Genomic DNA, 22369 nt, shown 5'->3' with positions numbered 1-22369 from the left:
CCTGGACTTGCTGGACCTTTAGCCTGATCTTGCGGGGTTCTCCGTATGCCTTCATGAGTTACAGTGCCACACAGAACAGAGCAAAAGGCTGCCCACAAAGCAGCCATCTGTTTTCCCTGCCGGCAGAAAGGGAAAAGCACTTTGGCACTGCGGAAGTTTTTGTTTGCATCTGCTTGTTCACCTGCAGAGCTGAGCAAGAGTCTACTGATGGAGGTGGGGGTGGGAACCATAATGAAAGTTGACTTCTCTCTCTACAACCACAACAATGTCAAGCAGCAGCCACAAATATATGGGAAGAACCTGCTGGGAAAGACACCAGAAAGCATTGAGAGTGCTTCTCTTCCCCACCCTAATGAATGTCTTACAGCAAGGCATGTTTGCAAGCCAGCAGGATGACGGAGTCCTTTGAAAATACAAAGAGGGTAGGAGTAGGAACTGCTTTACACAGAGCCTTCCCCAACCAGGAGCCTTCCAGGTGTGCTGGATTACAGCCCCCATCATCCCCAGCCAGGTGACTGGGGATGACGGAGATTGTAGTCCAACACATCTAGAGGGCTCCGGGTTGGTGGAAGGATGATGCATAGAATGGGAAGTGCTTTCACAACAAGGGGCCCGAGCTCAGTGACAGAGCACATATTTAGCCAATAGAAAGCCAATCCTTGGCATCCCCAGTTAAAAGGATCTCAGGCAGGAGGCCAGGGAAAGATCCCTGCCTGAGATGTTGGGGAGCATTATTTATTTAAGGGGCTTATAACCTGCCCTTCAAACAAACTTTCCCAGGGCATCTTTACAATGAAAATAGAAAAAAGGTAACAGAACAAAATAATATAAACCTATACAGTAAAACAGCAAGCAATACAAACTAAAGCACCAGAGGGTAAAGGAACATTGTGCCCCACCGTCTTATCCCCTCTCTGCCACCCAGAAGGGTGCCCACTGTTAGGCTCCACTGGGACTATGGGCAGCCACTGCTCAATCCAGACCTCCATCCTGTGAACCTTGAGACGTGCAGTTGCCCAGGCAATGCCAGGCTCCCAGTATTTATAGCAGGCCTAGCCAATCCACAGGCTTCATGCTGTCTGCCAATCGCAGGAGCTGGTGTTGCACTATTACCTGCCACACCAAGTTCACAGTTTTGTTGCTGACATTCAAAGCCATAAACAACTTGGGACCAGGATACCTAGCAAATAGTTTTCCCCTATACGTACTGAATGGACCTCCGAGATATTCCGAGGAGGATTTCTTGGTCATCCCAGGATCAACAACATGTTGTCAAATCATGGCATGTAAGCAGGCCTTCTCAGTAATGGCACCCACCCTCTGGAATGCTCTCCCACGTGTTGTGCGAAAGTCAGAAACGGCAGTGAACTTTAGACTCCTCTTGAAGATGCACCTGTTTACTCAGAATTTCCTTGACATGTCGTTACACTGCTCTGTTGTGTTGTTTCTGCAATGTTTTAATGTATTTTTTATTTTATATTGGTTTTTATATTGTATTATATGCATTTATTATGTGAACTGCTTAGAGATCTTATGGTATCAAACAGTGAATAAGTAGTTCAAATAAATAACATAATAATAAATAATAATGTTAATGCTTCCTCTGTCTAAAGAGGACACTGAGGCCTGACCACACCACAATCCCAGGTAGCCTACTAGACTAGGCCCCAATCGAAGGGTTAAATCCACAATACACTAAATATGTAGCTGACCCCCTCTTTATTTTCACAAATAAGTGAGTAGGGCCACAATCCGGATCGGAACCAGCACACACATGGTATCAGAGCTGCTGCTGATTATCTGCATACAGAATTCTACAAAGGGTTTGGAAACTTGGACACATCAGGGCCAAAGTGCACGTGATATTATTCACGCTTTTAAAAGCATCTTTAAGCTGGCTACTTTTATTTTGAAGGAAAAGCAGCCATGCAGGGCTCCAGTCCGAAAACACCCACCCACTCTGGATGGGGTAGGGGGGCTGCATTGTTTCCCCGCAAAAAAAAAATCCCCCATGGCTGCTTTTTGCTCCCGAAGGCACTGTTTGAAGTAAACAAATGGCCAGCTCTACCATTAGGCAGAGTGAGGCAGATACCTCGGGCAAATGATGTTGTGTTTAGAAAAGGGGAAAATCTGTTATTTAGTTTGTTTACTATATTTTTACTCTCAGGGAGAGGCACTTATCTGATTTTTTTGTTTTGCCTCAGGTGCCAAAATAAAATAACTTGGCCCACCTTATGTGGGCCAAGTTATATACCTTGACATGGAGGGATGCCAGTTGCTCTTCTAATCTAGTAAAATGTCTTGGCCCAGCCCTGTGTAAAAACAGCACCTTTGAGAGCAGCTAGCAGTCCAGAGCTGGGGTTCAGTAGGGAACTGGCAGAGGGCCTGATCCACATCAGGAGCATGGTGACATGGTATTTTTCTATATTCAGGGAGGGGTTCATGGGAGACCACCCACACATGCAAGTCCTAACCCCGCTTCCACAGCCTGGCATGTTACAACAATCCAGGAATGGATGTTTGAATGGGCCCTCAGGACACTTCTCAGCAACAGAGAGAGGGAGGCTTCCCAGAAACCATTTTTCTATATCAGAGACAGGGGTAAGTGAAACATACCTGAAGATCTGGAATTTCAGAATGCAGCATTCCATCTTCATTATATGTATAAACTGTGAAGTCTTTGGGCAAAAGTTCTCTGAAAGGATTCGGGGGGTCAGAGAGAGGGATGAAATACAACATAAGAAAATATCTACTTTTAAAATCAAGTAAAAATAGAACTAATCCAAAGAAAGGAGAACCAGAAGAGCTGAGTGACAATGTGAGGTGGAAAAACGGCAGACAAAGCCACAGACTAGTAAAGTGCCCAACCCCCAGTCAGGACTGAAATCAGGAGTCCGCATGGTCAGACACCTGTTAAGGGCCCACTGACAAAAGCCCCCTCAATCTGCTCCTTCTCTTTAGCATTGCAAGCTGCTTGTTCACCCACCTCTTGCTCTGTCCCAGAGGAAGTGAGCAAAAAAGCAAACAGGCAAACAGCAGCAGTGGTGAGAAGGAGTCGTGGTAGCGGCTACTGACTGCTTGCTCACTGGCTCTCTGCTTGGCAAGCGAGCAGAAATGATGAGGAACAGGGACAGGGGCAGCTGGTGATGGTGGCAGTGACAGAGTAGGCTGAGTGAGGGGTGCCTTCCCAAGACCCCCAACATCTGGGGCCAACCCTGGCTTACTTTCCCCCCCAAGCCAGAACATAAACAGTCCTGAAGAAGGAAGATTAGGGGAAAAGTAAAGCTTTGGAAACTGGGGATGAAAAGGTGGGATGGGAGGATGAGAGAAGCTGCTACTGGAGGAGTATCAATATATTTCATATAAGTATATATGCATTTTTCCATTTTTCATAAAGTATGTTAAAACAAAATGGCCCAACACAAACTGCATGCATTAGAGAGCAGTTAATGAAGATTAACAGCCTTCCGGGAAAGTTGCTTCCTTTACCAGAGGAAAGGCAGCTTGTTATTAAAACAGCCAAATCAAAAATGCTTTGGAAGCGCTGGGGAGGGAAGCAGAGAAGATGGGCAGAGAAAACGTTGCTTGGTTATTTTCTTGGATGGGTCTCATGCAACCTGTACATTAACCACTTTGAAGGTTGCTTTCTGGATCAGAGAAAGGGCCAACGGAGCCAATTTCACAAAGCCCAGAATAAGCAGGAAGAAGGAAATCAGCACACTGCTGCAGAAAAAGGAGGCACTTACTTGTTTTTTTCTAGATGAAGCGTATGCTCCCTTCCTTCCACTTCAATGACATACGATATGTTGTCCTCAAGAGAAGAAGGAGAAAACATTACCAGCAACTTCTCCAGGTATCGTGAACAAATTGTCTGTGTTTTATCAATGATCAACTGATCTCCAATCAGTCAAAGTGGCTTTCCCCCCAATCCTATCCAATACTCCTCTAGGACTCAGGAGTACATCTTAGGATTTGAATCTACATCTTCAAGGCCCAAGCATACATCTCCCTAAGTGTGAAGACAAACATCTGAGTTGTGGTGGATGAGAAAGCAGTGCAGGGCCATCTTGATAGTGGCATCCAGGCTGTGTAACTCAGTGACCTGGAAAATCCATCTGATCTCTCTCCCTGCTTTCCAACACCAGATAAAAACAGTGCTTTTTAGATGTCTTTGTGTAAAGCTATCCAGACATTTGCCACTTCTGATATTTTTGTTCTGCTAATTGCTCCTGTGTGATTGTATATGTGTGTGTGTGTTTATTCATGTTGTTAGATTGTTTTGAACTGTTATTTTGTACTCCAAGGCACCTTAAATGGTGTGGAAAGGTAGGGTATAAATATTTAGATGAACAAATGCTGACAGAAGATACAACAGGTTCTTCACCTGGAGTAAAAGCCCAACTTTGCCATTTGGATTTTAAAAGATGCATATTCTATCAAGGCAAAACTATTTGTCTTGACCCTCATCCTAAGTGCAAGTATTATTATTTTAAAACATTTATGAAAGGGCAGTAAATTACTGGATAGTTAATTTATTGTTGTTGTATTTTTACTGCCAGGGAGGGGGATTCTCTGCCTCAGGTGCCAAAATAACTTGACCTGACTTGCATACTATGTACCATGGCTTGTGGAGAAGGGGTGCCATTTGCTGTACTTCTTGGTTGTACTTCTTGGATGCTGGCCCAAGCATCTTGGGCCAGCACTGTGTCTCGCTGATTTCACAGACACTAGCCTACTGGTGCTACCCACAACCAGCTTTTGCTACAAACTTGCAGAACTACCCACACATACACAGCTCTGGAAGGGAACAGGTATGTTTACACAGAACACAGCGAGGCTGCTCCGTACACAAAGCATGAAGCAACATATCACAGAAGAACGGCCAGCTGAAATACCTGTGCTGACTTGGAATTGAACACGGCTCGGCGGTCTCGTGTTATCCTCTTGGGGATAGTGATTTCATAGGAAGACAGATGAGATAATGGCTGAAAACCTAGAGAGTTAAAATAAAATATTAAAGGATTAAGGCACAGTTGAGTTGACTAAGGGGCCACGTGCCAGGAGTGGAGTGGCCACGGCCAGTGCTGGCATGCAGCCCCTGATATGCTTGCTGGGAGCCAATTTGGTCCTCGGGTCAAAAAATGTTCCCTGCCCCTGATGTAAAGGCCCGTGCACTAACATGAAGGCACCACATCCACTGTACAGCCTGTCAGTTCACACCCTCCAGCTGCTGAGGTATACTGTGAATGATTAATAATGTCTTATAGGATGATGATGATTTATTACATTTCTATACCGCCCAATAGCCAAAGCTCTCTGGGTACCTTAAAATAGTACCTTAAAAATACTATATAAAACATAGTATTAAAAAAAAAACCATTTACATACAAAACAATTTAAAACATTCAACAATAAACATCCTGCAACTGGTTACAATTTTATCATATGCTGTCAAATGCCTGGGAGTGGGGTTGTCCAGATTTTGCGAAATCTGTCCTGTGTGTGTTTCGTGGATTGTGTGGTGTCATTCGTTCCAGCGTCCATTCAGAGATGGATTAGGAGGTTTTTTTCCGTTATACGGAAAAATATGCAAATTATTCCGTAGGAGGGTTCGCAACAATTTACATATTTTATACTAGTACATAACATTTAGCATATTGTCCCCCATTCCATTCCACTTTTCCCTGTGTATATTTTCCAGAGACTCACAAGCAGGGAGCCACCACCAAAAAGGCCCTCTCCCTTGTTGCCATCCTCTGAACCTCCCTTGGAGAATGTTTTTCTAGTAGATCTTTAACCAAAAGAACAACTGCCCTCTTGGCTCTTAAATCACCAGCAGACAGCCTTGCTGCAGAATAAATTAGTATACCGTACGGTGGCCTTCCCCAACCTGGTGCCCTCCAGATGTGTTGGACCACAACTTCCCCCAGCCAGCCATGTTTCGGGAAGGCTGCCATACAGCAAGCAGCAAAGAGCTTTCAATAATGTGCGACATTATCACAGCTCAGGCAGTGATCCTTGGTGTGAAAACCCCGATGTTCCAAGTATATCCTGTTCTCATTTGCAAAATGTTCCTGGGTCTGTGCCTTAGGTGCCTTCTGCAACATGAGCACAGGAGCGGGTTTTCAGAAGACTTAGAGCAGCAGCAAATGCCCAACCATGCTACCCTCTGGCACTGGCACTAGCAATCCAGTTGCTGAAAAAGATATATAAAAGATAGGATTAAACAGAGCAGCACAGTGAGGTCTAATTTCTTATGAGACCGTTCCCTGGAAGGGATGCACATTAGTTGTGGTGATAGGAGACTGGGAAAGGGGTCTGAGCACAACAGATTTGGACAGCTCAGGGCAACGGAATGCATAAGCTCACCAAGTGAGTGCTAGCCTTAAATCCTGGCCTGGACAGGAACTAGGATGCGGATGGAGCAGGAATGGTTTAGTCGTACTAATTCCTGGAAGAGTGGCGTTCCACATTTCCTTGCAGCTTACAAGCCTTTCCAAATCACACAACAGATTCTCAGGCTGGCTTGTTTGCAATGAAGGGGAAACAATAAGAAGAGGAAGAAAACCAAAGTGTTGCTCATTGCAACAGAGAGCACAGGAAGAGCCCTGACAAATGCTCAGTGATGCTTTCCCCGGACATGATGAAATGATATTTGAGGAGCAGCAGGTATTTGAGGAAATATTCTTAACGATATTGTGCTACTGTCAAAACTATGGATGGTCAATGGAAAATATCTGACAGAGTCACTATACCCTGTCCACCCAACCACCCATCTGGCTTGTAGAAAGCCAGTGACTGTGTAGTGGTTAGAGTGTTGGACTAGGGTTGGAGAGACTCAGGTTCAAATCACTACTCAGCCACAACACTCACTTTGGCCAGTCAACAGCACTCAACCTATCCTACTTCACAGGGTTCTCGTGAGGATTAAATGGGGGGGGGGGCAGGACCATTGCTTGAGCTCTCTGGAAGGAAGGAGGGAAATAAAAATAAATCATCACAAACTAGAAATTTCAGTATGTTTTCTATCATCCTGCCTTCCACTCCCTTCTCTCACCTTAGTTCTGGAACCTGGAACTTGGCAGCAACATTATGCAAAATCAGCACATGTCTAGCAATTCCTCAGTTCTTGGATGCAAAAGCGCGGGAGCTTTGATTTGGCTTTTTAAAAAGAAACAACTCTCTTGCATTTGCCACACTCCTTAGAATTATTCCATCCTGAGTGTTTTTAAAACTTTGAAATCTCAACTGTGTCATGCCACCAAGGAAGCTGAAAGCTGAAATGTTTATTTAACAGTGTTAGATTCGTGTTCTGTCATTCATTTATTTTTCATACATTATTACTTAGTGTCTGACAGTATCCTTCTCGGATTCAGAGCCTACTTGTCCGCAGCGAAGTTTGGGTGCTTTAAACGCACAATACAAAATAGAACTAGCCACAAGCATATTCTTTAATTTATCTTGAAATCTTTATTTATCTTGTAATTTCAAGGATTGCAACATCTGATGAACACTGCTTCAATTATGCAGTTCCACTGCATTGCAGGCTATGCCAACTTCAACAGGTATTGGAGGACGAAGGAACAATAGAACAAGGGGCCACCTTGTAGAGGTCCTCAAGGTTTCTCTATAATCCCAAATCAACCGATGGACTGTAAAAAAAGAGGCTCTGGGAGTCACAGAAATACTTAAATACACCCAACATCTTCATTATGCAGCAGCCCCCACCCACAGGTAACACCTCCAGCTTGGTCCTAATACTGCTCGCCCCCACCCCTACCCTCCACCAGCTATTTACATTACAAAAATGTACATGTTAATTGAATTTCAGAAAGAAGATTTTAATCCCCTTGACATTCTGCAGGTGTAAACGTTGCCATACTTCAGCAAAAAGGGAGTACCCCACAAGAAGCTGCAGAAGTGGAATTCAAATACAGATTTGATGCTATTAGACTTGGCCTCAACAGAGACTGTGAGTGGCTTACTTAGAGATGTGAAGGCCTGGGGGGAAAAATGGAAAATTCGGAAGGGGGGGGGGATGGATTTTTTTGTTTTTTCCCCAAGGACCGTTTTTATTATTTTTTCTGAAAGAACTGAACAGCTTTGTGTTACGAAATATTTTTATAACTTAAAACAAGGTGCTTATATATCGTTACCCAACCTTTACTCCCACCAAAATGATTTCTAAAAACTATGTTGATAAGAACACTTTTATAGAAAGACCACAGATGTAAAATGTCTAGAAATAATGAAGCAATGGGGATAAATGTGGTTTTCTTAAATCTTCTCTGTAAGAGTTCCAGCATAGTTATTACTTTCAATTCCTTATTAAAATTATTGATCTAAAGTAACTTTTACTGATAGACATTTATGCTCAGTTTTCCAACATGTGAGTAGAGTCACTATATCATAATGATGGAAATAAATGTGCATTTTCGACAGCTTGGGTTTTGTGCTATAGAGTCCTGTGTTTGTGGGCTCGTTCTTGCTAGATGTTGCAGCAGTCAGTTAATGTAGTTCTAATCTAATGTAGTTCTAATCTAAAACCCGCATGTGAAAAAAAACACTGTAGGTCATCCAGCTACCAGATGTGACGGAACAGCATGCAGGTTATCCCATCTATGTTTCTTTCTTTTACATTAACTTTGAGGCTTCGGTCTATAGAACTCACAGCCACGGTTTTTAATAAACTTCTCAATTAGACCTCACCACTAGGGAATGCTGCCTCAGCTATAAAACCTTTTAACTGCTGCCACTAGAATAAAACCTTTCTACCTAAAAGAAACTCAATAGCCTGGTTCCTATGGCATATGCATGGGATTGACACTACCAGTAGAGACAACTTTTCAAAATGAACCAAAAATAGGTATTGCTTATTTTCCCCAAAATTTCCATTTTTTCCCGACCCCCCCTCCCCTGAAAAAAACAGTTTTTTCCCATGGCCACAAAATTTCCAGAAATTTTACATCTCTAGGCTCACTCACTACAAATAGTAGTAATTGTCTCTCATTAGATGCTTATTGTCTTTGTGAGCCAATTTATTACCAAATGGGACTGGTCCACACCCAATCCAATTGGATGTTTTTCTCTTTTAAATGGGTCTCGTCTGCATTTGTGATCTGCTCAGTAATGACACACACTCTAATCTGTTGCACTGCCGGATTTTCCAGCTTCTCTTTCTAATAACATTCCCCTGGGCCCACTGAGGATAATGCTTCACGTATCTGACCAAGTGGACTCTGGCTCATGAAAGCTTATGCCACAATAACTGGGTTCTAAAGTCTTACCCATTTACTTTGGCCTGTAAATGAATTAGACATTATTGGGGGCCATGGTGTATATGGTACTACTTAGTTTATATTGTTAATTTGGAATTTATTATCGCTTTTATCTTTGTTTATTGTCCCACAATTTTAAATTATCTTGTACGCTGCTTTGGGACAGTTTACTATAAAAGGTGGCTTATAAATCTTTTAAATAAAGAAAAATAAATAATAAATAACTTTCCAACTCTTATGATTCTATAATTGTATCATTATGGGCATGTATCTTGGGTTTGTGCACTACCTTCTGCTCACCAACGGACCCTAACCCTGTGGTTCAGCACATACAGAAGGTCCAAAGTTCAATCCCTGGCATCTCCAGTTAGAAAGATCAGGTGATGGGAACGACCTTTCTCTGAGACGATGGAGAGCTCCTACCAGAATAGGCAATTTGGGCTAAATAGACAAATAGTCTGACCTGGTATAAAGCAGCCGTCTGTGACAGATAGGGGTGTACGAAACCCCGCTTACCTGGCTCCGCCAGGTTCCGCTGGAGGAGGGAGGCGCTCCGTCTCTCCCCCCGGAATCCTGGCTGGCGGGGAGGCACTCTGTGCCTTCCCCCGGAATCCTGGCTGGCTGGCTCTGCTCCGCGGTCAAGCCGCAGAGCCGCCGGCCAGCTCCGGCCAGCCACCCGCAGCCAGACATCCAGCTGCTGGGCAGCCCTGCAGGGACGCAAATGGTGGCTGTCGTAGCCGCCATCATTTTCGTCCCTTTCTTTCGCCTTGATAGGCTACGTAAAAATTTACATAGCCTATCATGGCAGGGGGAAAACCCCAGCGTACGCAAATGGCGGTAGCAAATGGCCATTTGCGTACGCTGGGGTTCCCCCCCCCCCGTTGTGATAGGCTACATAAATACTTACATAGCCTATCACGGCCTCCGCAGGGATGCAAGTGGCGTCCCTAGGTTAGCCATGATAGGCTACGTAAGTATTTACGTAACCTATCACGGATGAAGAGGTAGACGCGAATGGCGGCCGCAGGACAGCCGCCATTCGCACAGCAGCGCAGACGGGAGCAGGTAAGTGCTCCATTTCGTGCGCCTTTCGTGGGGTGGGGGCAGCAGGCACTTCGTCCCACGTGCCTTTCGTGGGTTGGGGGCGGGGGCTTCGTTCTGCGACGGTTTTCAGGGGGCCGAATGCACTGGCATTTGGCCTCACCGAGATCCGTCGCGGAATTCTCTGACATCCCTAGCGACAGAAAGCTTCCCATCACAGTTAGGGGCAAACCACAGTATGCCATTTCATCCAAATCCACCCCACTACGGTTTCCCGGGTTCTGCCAAAAAAGCAAACTATGGTTTGCTGCAAATCAGCCACAGAAGCTTTTGCTCTCCACACAACAACGGATGAGGGTGCACACAAGCCTAAGGCTCCAGAAAGCTCATGCTCAGAATGCTAAATCAGGGCTAGCTTTGCATCTGAGTGCTGCCCAATCATTAGCAGGGATATATGTGAAGTTTGTTTTAGTTTGTTTTTGATCAGGATTTACCGAGTTCGCACCTTCCAGACTGAACACAGACTCGGACATAATCTGCGGCCAAAGTCCGTACATTTCCAAGCTTGCAGTGTGATTTGTGGACCAAAATAAATGTGCATGAAAAAATGTGTACATCTGAAAAATGTGCACTTCTGAAAAATGTGCACAATTACACTTTAATGAACGGGAGAAGAATGTGTACATTTCAAAAATGCGCACAACTGATGCATACATTTGGGAAAATATGCACCAAAATACGTATGGATTTTCATGCGAAAAGACAAAACAAAGCTTGCAATCTGGTACAGATTTGAGTCATAACAAGCAGCTCGAGTTTTATCCCTCATCGGTAGCAGCAAAACCAACAAACTTGGCTCCCCCTCTGAGTTGTCTTCTTGTGTGTGGTGGCGGTGGCAATAGGGCTCCTGTGCCTGTAAGAGCTGTTTGGCAGACAGAAAATGAAGAGGAGAAATTTCCCCATCGTTTCATCCCTATGCCAGGAAAACCTTCCTTCACCTGCTAAATTTCTTCCTGTCTTTATTGTTTATACAAATGCAGAGAAAGGATGGAGCGTTCCCACTACAAAACTCTGTGGCTATCACAGAACACAAGAAGGTACTATGCATGATTAAAATAACAAATAAGAAGGTACAGTATATGTATTAAGAAATTGTAATGCATGCTGTCAAACAAACAATCGCAGCGAAAGTTGGGTTTAGGTTAGATATTTGTTCTTAAGAATAAAATATGTACACCTTGTCATTGTTAATAGCGTGGATAACTTGTAAATTGTTGTACAATTTATTATGCATTTGTTGAACAAAGCTGTACAGACATATAATGTACATGTGTTATAATGAAAACAAAATAAAGAACAGTTAAAATCTAAAAACAAAGAAATAAATTTCTTCCTGTCAGGCATTTCTAAGCGGGCACAGGAGCCCTGCCAGAAAGAAAAAGGGGAGGAAATGGCAATTTTAGGTTAGAGAACATCCTACCCAAATTTGGAATTGTGGTTTTGAGCAAAATAGTACTGTCTGGGGAGATCGCTTCCCTTGATGAGGTCAATGCCACTAGGGTTTACCAACTTCTGTTTTCAATAACTCTGGGACCTTGGATTAAGTGCCTCTAGGCATGTGCAGACCAACACTTCTTTAAAAATGACAGTGTTCCTGAGCATGTGCAGAGTGTTGTTCCTTTATGAAGGACATATTTGCTGGAGGCCAGGTTACCTTCACTGGATAAACCCAGCAAAACAGGTTGTGCCTCTTGTTAAGGAGCAAGACTCCCAACATGGAGGCAGTGTTCATGCATTTATATTCACCGCATACACATTTCACAGCACACACATGTACACTGATATACACTGTGTGCTGCCTTATTGTCTATGTGTGCACTATGAGTGATTATGCATGCACAGCAATGGCAAAGACAACTGAGCTGTATTTTTTAATCTTTTTTCTGATTTTCTGTTCTCCGATTCCTGCAAAGTTCTGGCCAGGTGGCAATGCAAGGCAGCCATCCCCATGCCCCTGGTCTGACTGTATGGGCCCTCCTTCCCAGACCCCCCCCCCAATGCTTCCTTTTCTCAATAAACATCTGTTCAGAGAGCATTTCAGGGAAGCAAAATGTAGCAACACGCAGTGCTACAAATACTTGGAAAAGAAAGCTTAGATCATTCAAAGCACTGCCAAAAATAAAAAAAGGAAACAAATCCGCTCTAACTTTTTTGACTGAAGAATATGTTGGATGCATGCTGAACAATTATTGCAAAATAGCACTCACTCACAAAAATGACAGAGTCCCAGATGGGCAGATCCTAAAGCCTCCAGCTGCCTGAAATGCCCTTTCTCCCTTTCTGTTCCCTATGCCTGGAACTTCCTCCCAGAATACCTGGCTGACTCCACATCATTCGTTCGTTCGTTCGTTCTTTCTTTCCTCCTTCCTTCCTCCCTTCCTTCAAATCCCTCCTCAAAACCCAACAGTCCATAAAGAGTTTGGCTCCATGAAATGCCATGAATGAGGCAGGGTGATTGCACAATAAAAGCCTCATCTGGAAGCACCCTAAGCTTAAAGCTGCAGTTACTGTATATACACCAGTCTATAATGTTGCGTGAGTGGGCAGGCACTAGACTTCCCTGATCTACTTTATTTTTTTATTAGCACCCCCAGGTGCACCAACTTGAGCCAGATGCAAACGACATGCACTTAGAACGAAAGACTAGGCTGCCTCTGGGCACGTTCTCAGCCTTGCAATTTGTTTTCAGGACGAGAACTAAACTGAGCTCAGAGTCCTTTCATGCACAAGTCTGCTCCAAGCTCCCTTAATTTTTGCAGTCTAATTTAAATGGAAAAGATCCCACTGTTGCTCTTGTTAAACAACTGGGAGTCAGAAACCTTCCACAATCTACTACAAATCACCCAGATATCTGCTAGGAGATCCTGATCTACCTTCTGCCCACCCCTGTCCAATTGAACACAATGAGGCTTATTTCTGAGTAATGTATAGTGCTGCACTGTAAGTATGATTGCTGAATATGTTCACACTCAAGCCTTGCCCTCTCCTATCCCAAACCTCTCCTCCCCACTGTCCAGATGCCTGCTTCACTGTTGATTTTAAAATTGCAAGCACCTCAGGGCAGGGACCTATTGTTTCTTCTTTTGTACTGATGTCATTGTTCCAGGTTGGGGGTTGGCTTGAATGACCTTTCCGGAGTCCCTTACAGCCTGTGATCATAAAGAGATTCCAGGTACTTTCCAACTATGTCACCTTTCACTCTATGATTTTGGTAAATAAAGCTATCAGTGTGGGTGCATATTTTGAATATGCAGTCCCCAAACAGTTTAATCCTCGAATAACCCACGATGGCCAGGTTTGCACAGCCACAACCCCCAATCACTCCGATCAGGGGTTGCATATTCAAAATGGTGCCCAACATGCACCACAAGTCATCATGGGTTAAATAACCCACAATGGGATAAATAACCCACAACAACTGGGCCGCATCGTGCAAACCAAGTCAATGGCCCTGTTCAAACTTATCACGAAGCCATGATGGCTAGGGAATTTCTGCTAAGCACGGCAGCTTCGCATATTGTATGGGAGGAGAAAACCACATTCCCCATGGTTACTAAGCCACCTCCGCTAACCACCCCCCTGCAAAAGGCGTGCTGGGGTGGCTTTACTGTGTCATCTGACAGGCTCCCTGGTGGTTAAAACAGGCTCTGGAAGACTTCCAGGCCATGACCACGGAGTCTCTGGCTAGGGCATCTATCACTGCAGGCAATGCTCTAGCCACCATAGACTTTCTGTATGGTCACGTGACCATTTGGGATGCCCATTCGTGCCGCGGAGGACAACAGGATGCTCAGTAACCATGCTGGGAAGCCTGCCAGGTAACTATGGAGGGGCAGTGGTTAGCGGAACCATATGGCACCACATGGTTCCTGGTCATGTGACAGGCACGCGCATCATTCTTTCCCTACCCCCCTACCTCCGTAGTTACCATAACCACCATCTTCCCCTGCACATCTGAACAGGTCCAATACTTCTTAAAGGACAATGGACAACCAGTAACATTCTGGTGACACATTTCAATGGGATCTAGGATGGCCCAAAAAGGCATAAGTGATGGATGGAGATGACTCATCTTTTTTCTCTCACTAGAAAAGGGGAAGGGGTCTGAGTGTGTTCTGAGTGTGTTGTAGCTGGAACTGAAAAGGAAGCCTAGATATCCGATGGGAACAGGAATTTGTAGGAGTGCTAATCCTGTGAACTCTCATCTTATGCTCAGCCTGTATAAATAAACCTTATATCACAGAAATGCCATGAATCTCCAGTAACCTCCTTTTAAAGAAATCAAATCCCGGTAAGTGCTGGACCCCTACAACGTCTCACTGCTTGGGACTGGGGCTGAACGCATGTAGCATTATTCTGAAGACCAGATAGATTGATGGCACTAACCATCATCTTTATTATCACTACCCTTAAACAACCTGAAAGGGAGAGGACGCTGCCTTTCCTAAGAGGGGCCATCAGAAATAAAAGTTTGTGTTGTCACCCCAATTTTGATTTTGGGCAGGGCGGAAGGAAAAAACCCATTGTGGAGCTGACTCAAACTAACCCCTCTGTACCCAGACTCAGAGCAAGGGTGCAAAAGCAGTTGCATGCATTTATGTATTTAGAAAGCCCTTCAACGCCCCCTTTTGAAGCACCAAAGTAGTTCCCAAACTTATAAAATCTCAGCATCAGTGTTTTAGACCAGGAGTGGGCAGAAGGTAGTTCTGGATCTACTGGAAGTTCTCTGGGTGATCTGAAGTAAATCAACAGGATTTCTGACTCTTAGGGCACAATCCTATGCGGATACCCAGCGGCCTCCGAACTTGGAGGCTGCCAAGTATCCAATGCAGGACAAGAGGACAGCAGAGGCGCTCCGTTTTCCAAGCAGAGAGAGGAAGCCAGCACGGTTCTCTCCGTGCCAGCTCAGAGGGGGGGGGGGGCAGTTTCCTGGCTCTGAGGTCGGGACCTAGATGCTGTCTGGGGGGTGTAGGATTGCTCTCTTATATGTGTAATAATTGCAACAGCAAAATTACTCCCCACAACCATAAATTATAGTCCTGAAATGGATTGGGTAATCAGAAGGGCCATTTCCAGTACTCAAAACAAATTCTTGGGCTGAGAGTTCTTTAATTCTAGGTGTATGTCTTCTGCACTAGGTTCCTGTTGATGGATCACAGCGTTCTAGTAAAAAAAAAACCTAAGGAGATCCCACAAGCTTGAATTCTGCCCACCCCTGGTTTAGCATTTCACATATATTATCCTAGGAATCCTTACAATAACACTATAGGGTTGATCAGTATTATTATGCCCATATTGCAGGTGGAAGACTGAGGCTGAAAAATGGTGTCTTGCCAAAAGCCAACTACTGAGTTAAAGGCCAAAATGAGAATTGGAAGAGGGACTTCCAGATTTATAGCTCAACCCCTGAGCCACTAGGTTATACTAGGTCCTTCCTTACCCCCGAGAAAGGAGGGGTGGAGAAACAGAGAGGGCTATAAATCTAAATCAACACATACTACTATCTAAACACATCTGCAATACACATTTCAGGGAAGGGCAGTTTGGATTTTTCCCATGAACTTTGGAGTCTTGTAGTAGACTTTTCCTGTCTCTCGCCCACCCCACATTCATTAAGGACTCCAAGGTTCTTCTTCTTCTTCTTAAAGATTAAATCCGGAAATAAGTTGAAACAGGCCAATCCCACACAACAATGTGGGACAAAGTATAACAAAAATATACTTACTGCACAGCTCTCAGCAGGGAGCTGCAATTCTACCGAGTACTTCTTCACAATTAATTCATCAACCAAGCAATCTACTCCTCTCCTCCACAGCCAATGTTAGGCATGGCTAAATCTCATCGGTTTTTGGTAGGAGACAGTTTTAAAGCCCCTGTTCCAATCTTTCCCACTGATACTAATGGGACTCAACAGTGCTTACACCAACGGCATCATCCCATGCAAACTTGCTCAGAAATTAACCCTACTAAGTTCAACGGGACTTGCTCTCTAATCAGTGGGCATAGGGTTGTAGCCTTTGAATGGATCCTTCACAGTTTCAGGCTAGTTGTTTGCTATAACTGGGATCCTTCCTCTAGATCAAGAGTGTAGAGTCGTGGGCTCACGGGCCAAATGTAACCGGCTTGTGGTCCCAATTCAGCCCTCCAGGGTTCCCCACATGACTATGCCCCCTTTCACGCCAGGGTGAGATGTACTGTATTTCTACTTCAATTATAATAATGATTTCCAAATTTGCATCTCGACATATCAGTTAGCATATGCACCGTTTATGCAAATTGCTACCCTCTTTTTGCCTTCTTCTTTGGTGACGCATTTCCTCTTTTTTGGCAATCCCTAACTGCCCACCCTCCATGGGGAAGGAGTGGAGTTTCCCCCTTCGTGTTGGCCAACCAGGGACATGAGGTCACCAGAAATAGAGTTATGGCCGTTGCTTGCTACCTGTTGATTGCATTTGTTGACCTCTGCTGTTAGGCTTCCCTGTTCCCCCCCTCCATGTGAATTGAGTGTGCATCCTAGAACCCCTTCTCTGTCTTATTTAATTGCGATTAAATTCCTTATTTCACATAAACTTCTTTGAGAAGGCACCCACCCTCAGTTGACCCCTCTAACACGTATTTCAAGAGCAAGGGACATTTTTCTAACTATTTTCCTGAAATGGAGAGAAGTGGTGGGGGAAAGCCTCACTTGCTAAATCACTGACCTAGTGCACACATAACACTAACCTGTGGTTAACCCGTGCTTTGTTATTCTGCCCAGAGTTTGTCTGGCAGACAATTGAACAAACCATGGTTTGTTTTCTCAATCCCTGGGTTGTTCATCCAAGCCTTTCAGATTTCTCCCTCCCCACTACCCCAGCTTTCATGCATGTTTTAATTGGACATTTAATTTACTGTTTCTTCCCCCACAGCTCTTCTTTAAATAGACAAATACATTTTAAAAACATGTTAGCTGCCTTTCTAAGGCTCAAGGCAGACTACATGCATATAAACAGATTTTAAAGGACAGAACCACAACCTAATGCCATACCAACTAAATAAAACTACCTACCCACAGCAAAAGCTAAATGGGAGAGGTGAGTTTTCCCCACATACACCTCAGAAAAGCCCAGACCAAGAGAGAACTGTGCACCTGAGAGAAGAGATTCTTCTACAAATAAAAAGGCCCATTTGACTATTGTTTTATTATTTTAATTTGTATCGGCCATTCCGAAGGGCCTTTCGCCTGAAGAGTGAGATATACATTTTCCAAACAAAATAAACCAATATTTAGGGAACAGGAGGGGGAAATCCACTAGCCCAGTCTGATAAATTGGCCAAGGCTGCATTGACCACACCCTGAGGGCTTCTATGGCCCCTCTTATAAGAAAGGCCATTTCAGGGATCAGAATGGGCAGTGGAGGCTGGTGGCTCCGATGTCAGTAGGGCAGTAAATCCACTCTGGGTTTCAGTCAGGACCAGTCTGAACTCAAAAGGAGCTATCACCTTCGATAGCTCCTTTTGAGTTCTGGCTGGTTCTGGCTGAAACCCGGAGCAGATTTACCGCCCTACTGACATCGGAGCCACCAGCCTCCAATATGTTCCTCAGAGGCCAAGTCAGCACAGAACAGTAAGCCAGGATTCTGGTAAATCCTGGCTTATTATGAACAAGCTGTGTGCCAATACCTACAGCCCATTTGCTCCCATTTACTTCCTCCCACTAGCTTCAGGCCTAGAACAAGACTGCAAAACATTAGGCATAGGGGCCAAATTTGGTTCTCCAGAGGTCCTCAGAAGGCCACAACCCCTTCCCCTGGCCCGCCAGACTAAACACTGATCTTTGGGTGGTTTCTCAGCTTTTGTGCGGGTTCCCCCCCCCCTTCTAAAAGGTTGAAATGTTTCTCCTAACACTTAGGAGTTAAGGTAGGCACAAGAACCTCAAACCCAACCCAAGAGTTTCTCCGAAATTTCTCACCACTGAATTTCTTTTAATAGAATCATAGAATAGTAGGGTTGGAAAGGGCCTATAAGACCATCGAGTCCAACCCCCTACTCAGTGCAGGAATCCAAGTCAGAGCATCCCCGACAGATGGCTGTCCAGCCTCGTCTTGAATGCCTCCAGTGTGGGAGAGCCCACCACCTCCCTAGGTCATTGGCTCCATTGTCATATTGCTCTAACAGTCAGGAAGTTTCTCCTGATGTTCAGACGGAATCTGGCTTCCTGTAACTGGAGCCCATTATTCCATGTCCTGCACTCTGGGATGATCGAGAAGAGATCCTGGCCTTCCTCTCTGGGACAACCTTTCATGTACTTGAAGAGTGCTATCCTATCTCCCTTCAGTCTTCTCTTCTCAAGGCTAAACATGCCCAGTTCTTTCAGTCTCTCTTCATAGGGCTTTGTTTCCAGTCCTCTGATCACCTTCGTTGCCCTCCTCTGAACCTTTTCCAGTTTGTCTGCATCCTTCTTAAAGTGTGGTGCCCAGAACCGGACACAGTACTCCAGATGAGGCCTAACCAGTGCTGAGTAGAGGGGAACTAGTACTTCATGGGATTTGGAAGCTATACTAATATTAATGCAGCCCAAAAGAGCATTTGCCTTCTTTGCAGCCACATCACATTGTTGGCTCATGTTCAGCTTATGATCTACAACAATTCCAAGATCCTTCTCACTTGTAGTATTGCTGAGCCAAGTATCGCCCATCTTGTAAGTGTGCATTTGGTTTCTTTTTCCTGGAGGCAGAACTTGGCATTTATCCCTATTAAATTTCATTCTGTTGTTTTCCGCCCAGTGCTCCAGCCTATCAAGATCACTTTGAATTTTGTTTCTGTCTTCCAGGGTATTAGCTATCCCACTCAATTTTGTGTCATCTGCAGAAATTCGAAAGCAATTTCTTTTTTATCAAATGGAATGACAATGGCCGAAAGTGGGATTAAATTTTCGGCACAGCACTAGTTCAAATGTAAAGGTGGGCGAAGAGACCTGAGAGACAGGGCCAGCCCCACCATTGGGTAAAATGAGGCAACCGACTCAGGCAGAAGATACTGGGGGCACAGCAGTGGCAGCCACCCAAAGCCATTCCTCTTGAGCACACACATTCCAGGGCTTTCCCTTCTCCTAGAGGGCAGATTTGTGTGTGCCCCACAGCCTGCCCTGCACCCCCTAAACTAGCCTGCTGCTCTCAAGTGTGGTGGTAGATGCTATTCTTCTTCCAGTGCTAAAGTAAGTTTCAACTGCCGGTCCTGTTGGCTTCCGTACGTGGAGCGGAGTGGGGTGCCATCTTGTCCTTTGCCTCATGCAGCAAAATATCCTGGGCTGGCCCTGCAGGGAGAAGACCTCTGGCAGAAGAAACAGTATTGCTTCTGAGAAGAGGGAGGTGTGTGCCCTTTTAAGCAAGGATGCAGGATACATGCATTCCATTGAAAAATACTGAAGCCCCTCGGAGTCCTGCTCAGTCCCTTCCTGCACATAGTTGGTTCTTCTGAGATTTCACCAGACTTTGCAAACATAAAATTGAAAACATGCAAGCAGGCGATCATAAGGGCTAGAAACATGGGATAAAAACAATAACTGGGATAAAAACAATAACTGGTATAAAAAGTACATTTTTCACAGTTCTGTGCCCTGTAGCATGCTCCATACTTGCACCTTGCAACTGCAGAAACACAGAATGTGCTTACAGAGGTGTCCATAAACTTGTCCATAGAACATTTCTAGCAGTTCTCCCCTGCCACCTTGTAGGTGGTGCAGTTTGCCCTCAGCTCTGCACTCATAAGAACAGTGCGGAGCGGCCGAAAAAGGGACGTTCCTGTGGGAGGTCTGAACTGCCATTACGACACTTCCTATGCACCGTCCAGCCTCCCCACCACCCCTCTCTGAAGCACCCTGCTAAACAGCCGAAATCAGCTGTCTAGCCACAAATGCAGGGTGGTGGGAACGCAGAAGAGAAGATCCCCTCCATGTTCCGCCCGCCCTGCATTGGATAGTCGGTCGCCTCCAAGCTTGGAGGCAGCCACTATCCCCGTAGGGTTTTGCCCTTAAGGGTGCAATCTTATGCATGTTCAGATAGAAAAAAGTTTATGCTGGCTGGGGAACGTTGGGAGTTTTTTCTGTCTAAACATGCATAGGATGGCGGCGTAAATCATCATTATGAACTCACACTAAGAAAGAAAGAAAGAAAGAAAGAAAGAAAGAAAGAAAGAAAGAAAGAGCTTAAACAGCAACAAAACAGTAACCTCAACATTAATTAAAAGCCCAGATGAATAAAGCATTACTGGCAAGAAGAACTACGACTGCTGGGTAGTTATTTGTGCTGTTATAATAAGTTGCCAACTGCCCTGGAGATCATTTGGTTGAAAGGTGGAATATTAATCTTTAAATACCAAAAATAAATGCAACTCAGAAAAATAGATGCAATTTTTTTTAGAGAGGGTGTTCCACACAACCACGGTGCCACTACAAAAAAGTCCCTCTCATCAGTTGCCACCTGACTCATCTCTGAAGGGTGGTGGGCACCCACAGAAGGATGCCTGAAGGTGATGTCAGCGATTGAGCTGGTTCAAATGGGTGCAGGTTGTCCTCACGTGCAGCTGGGTAAAGCAACCTGATTCATGCAACCCCATGATTTGAGGGCGGGGATAGATAAAGGTGTTCCGTGCACCTCGGTGTTCAGTCATGCCGGCCACATGACCACAGAAGCGTCTTCGGACAGCGCTGGCTCTTCGGCTTAGAAACAGGGATGAGCACCGCACCCTAGAGTCGGACACGACTGGTTGGGGACACCTTTACCTTTACCTTTTTATAGATAAAGGCAGGAACTGGTGTCTAGATGATATAATAAGACCTGTTAAAATAAGTGTTGTCCCTAGCTGGGGGGCAGAGCAGCGCTATCTGGGCTCTGTTTAAAGCAAGGAAACAGAAGGAGGTGAGCATCCAAAGGAGATCACAAAGAAGAGAAACGGGGCTCTCAAGATGCTAGATAGAATTTATTATAAGAATCCCAACACGTTTCAGTCTTTCTTCTTATTTTAGGCCTCCTTCAGGGGGTAAAGAAAAAAGTCTGCAGAATTTTTTCAGCAAAAGATTGTCTCCTGAGTCAATCTTTTGCTGAAAAAAATCTGCAGACTTTTGTCTTTGCCCCCTGAAAGAGGCCTAAAATAAGAAAAAAGGCCAAGATGCATTGGTTGGGCTTCTTATAATAAATTCTATCTAGCATCCTGAGAACCCGTTTCTCTTCTTTGTGTAGTGTAAACCAGTGTAGTGTAGTGGTGAGAGTGACAGACTGGGAGCCGGGAGATCCGGGTTCTAGTCCCCACTTGGCCATGGAAGCTCACTGGGTGACTTTGGGCCAGTCACAGACTCTCAGCCCAACCTACCTCACAGGGTTGTTGTTGTGAGGATACAACGGTGAGGAGGAGGATAATGTAAGCCGCCTTGAGTTCCTTACGAGAGGGAGAAAGGCAGGGTATAAATGCAATAAATAAATAAATAAATAAATAAATAAATAAAACTCTGTTTAAAGCAGCAAGATGTCTTATGGCAGCACTGTCTGTATCCTTTTCATAACCTGTTCCCAAGATACAGAGAGCTTCATAGGTCAAACTAAGCACTTTGCACTGTGCCCGGACATACACACAAATCCAGTAAATATGCTTTATAACGGGTGAGATATGTTCCATATGGGTAGTCTCGATGAACATAATGATTTGTATTTAGTAAACACATCTTTTTTTTAAAAAAAGGACCCCTTGTTAATATATCACAAGTATTTGACCTGAAATATTTGCAGAGGGGGGAATTAAAGCATACTTAGAGCACAATCCTATTCACGTTTAGACAGAAAAAAGTCCTACAACTCCCAGCATTCCCCAGCCAGCATGGTCAGATTGCACTTTTAACGTAATTTCAATGTTATATTATGTAGACATTTTATTGGAATACATTTTATTTTTTTTTAATTGAAATAAGGGAAAAAGACACAAGGAACTAAAAACCGTTGACACACTAAGAAATTTTA

At 44.5% G+C, this 22369-nt stretch overlaps 1 protein-coding gene across 1 annotated transcript in view; it reads right to left on the bottom strand.

The window, feature by feature from the left end:
* Positions 1-22369, bottom strand: part of ADAM9 (ADAM metallopeptidase domain 9) — a 91831-nt gene that overhangs the window by 53364 nt on the left and 16098 nt on the right. Inside the window, exons 2-4 of the mRNA XM_084804059.1 lie at positions 4896-4993; positions 3747-3811; positions 2617-2695 (exon numbers count right to left, since the gene is read on the bottom strand). Of these exons, the coding sequence (XP_084660185.1) occupies positions 2617-2695; positions 3747-3811; positions 4896-4993 (242 nt within the window). The remainder of the gene's footprint in view (positions 1-2616; positions 2696-3746; positions 3812-4895; positions 4994-22369) is intronic.

The sequence above is a fragment of the Heloderma suspectum genome, chromosome 6 (genome assembly GCF_057233095.1).
Source record: "Heloderma suspectum isolate Gila_16-S chromosome 6, 16-S_ref, whole genome shotgun sequence".
In the NCBI taxonomy this organism is placed as follows: domain Eukaryota; kingdom Metazoa; phylum Chordata; class Lepidosauria; order Squamata; family Helodermatidae; genus Heloderma; species Heloderma suspectum.
The sequence above is the reverse complement of the archived record's forward strand: the minus strand, read 5'-3'. Positions and strand labels throughout refer to the sequence as shown.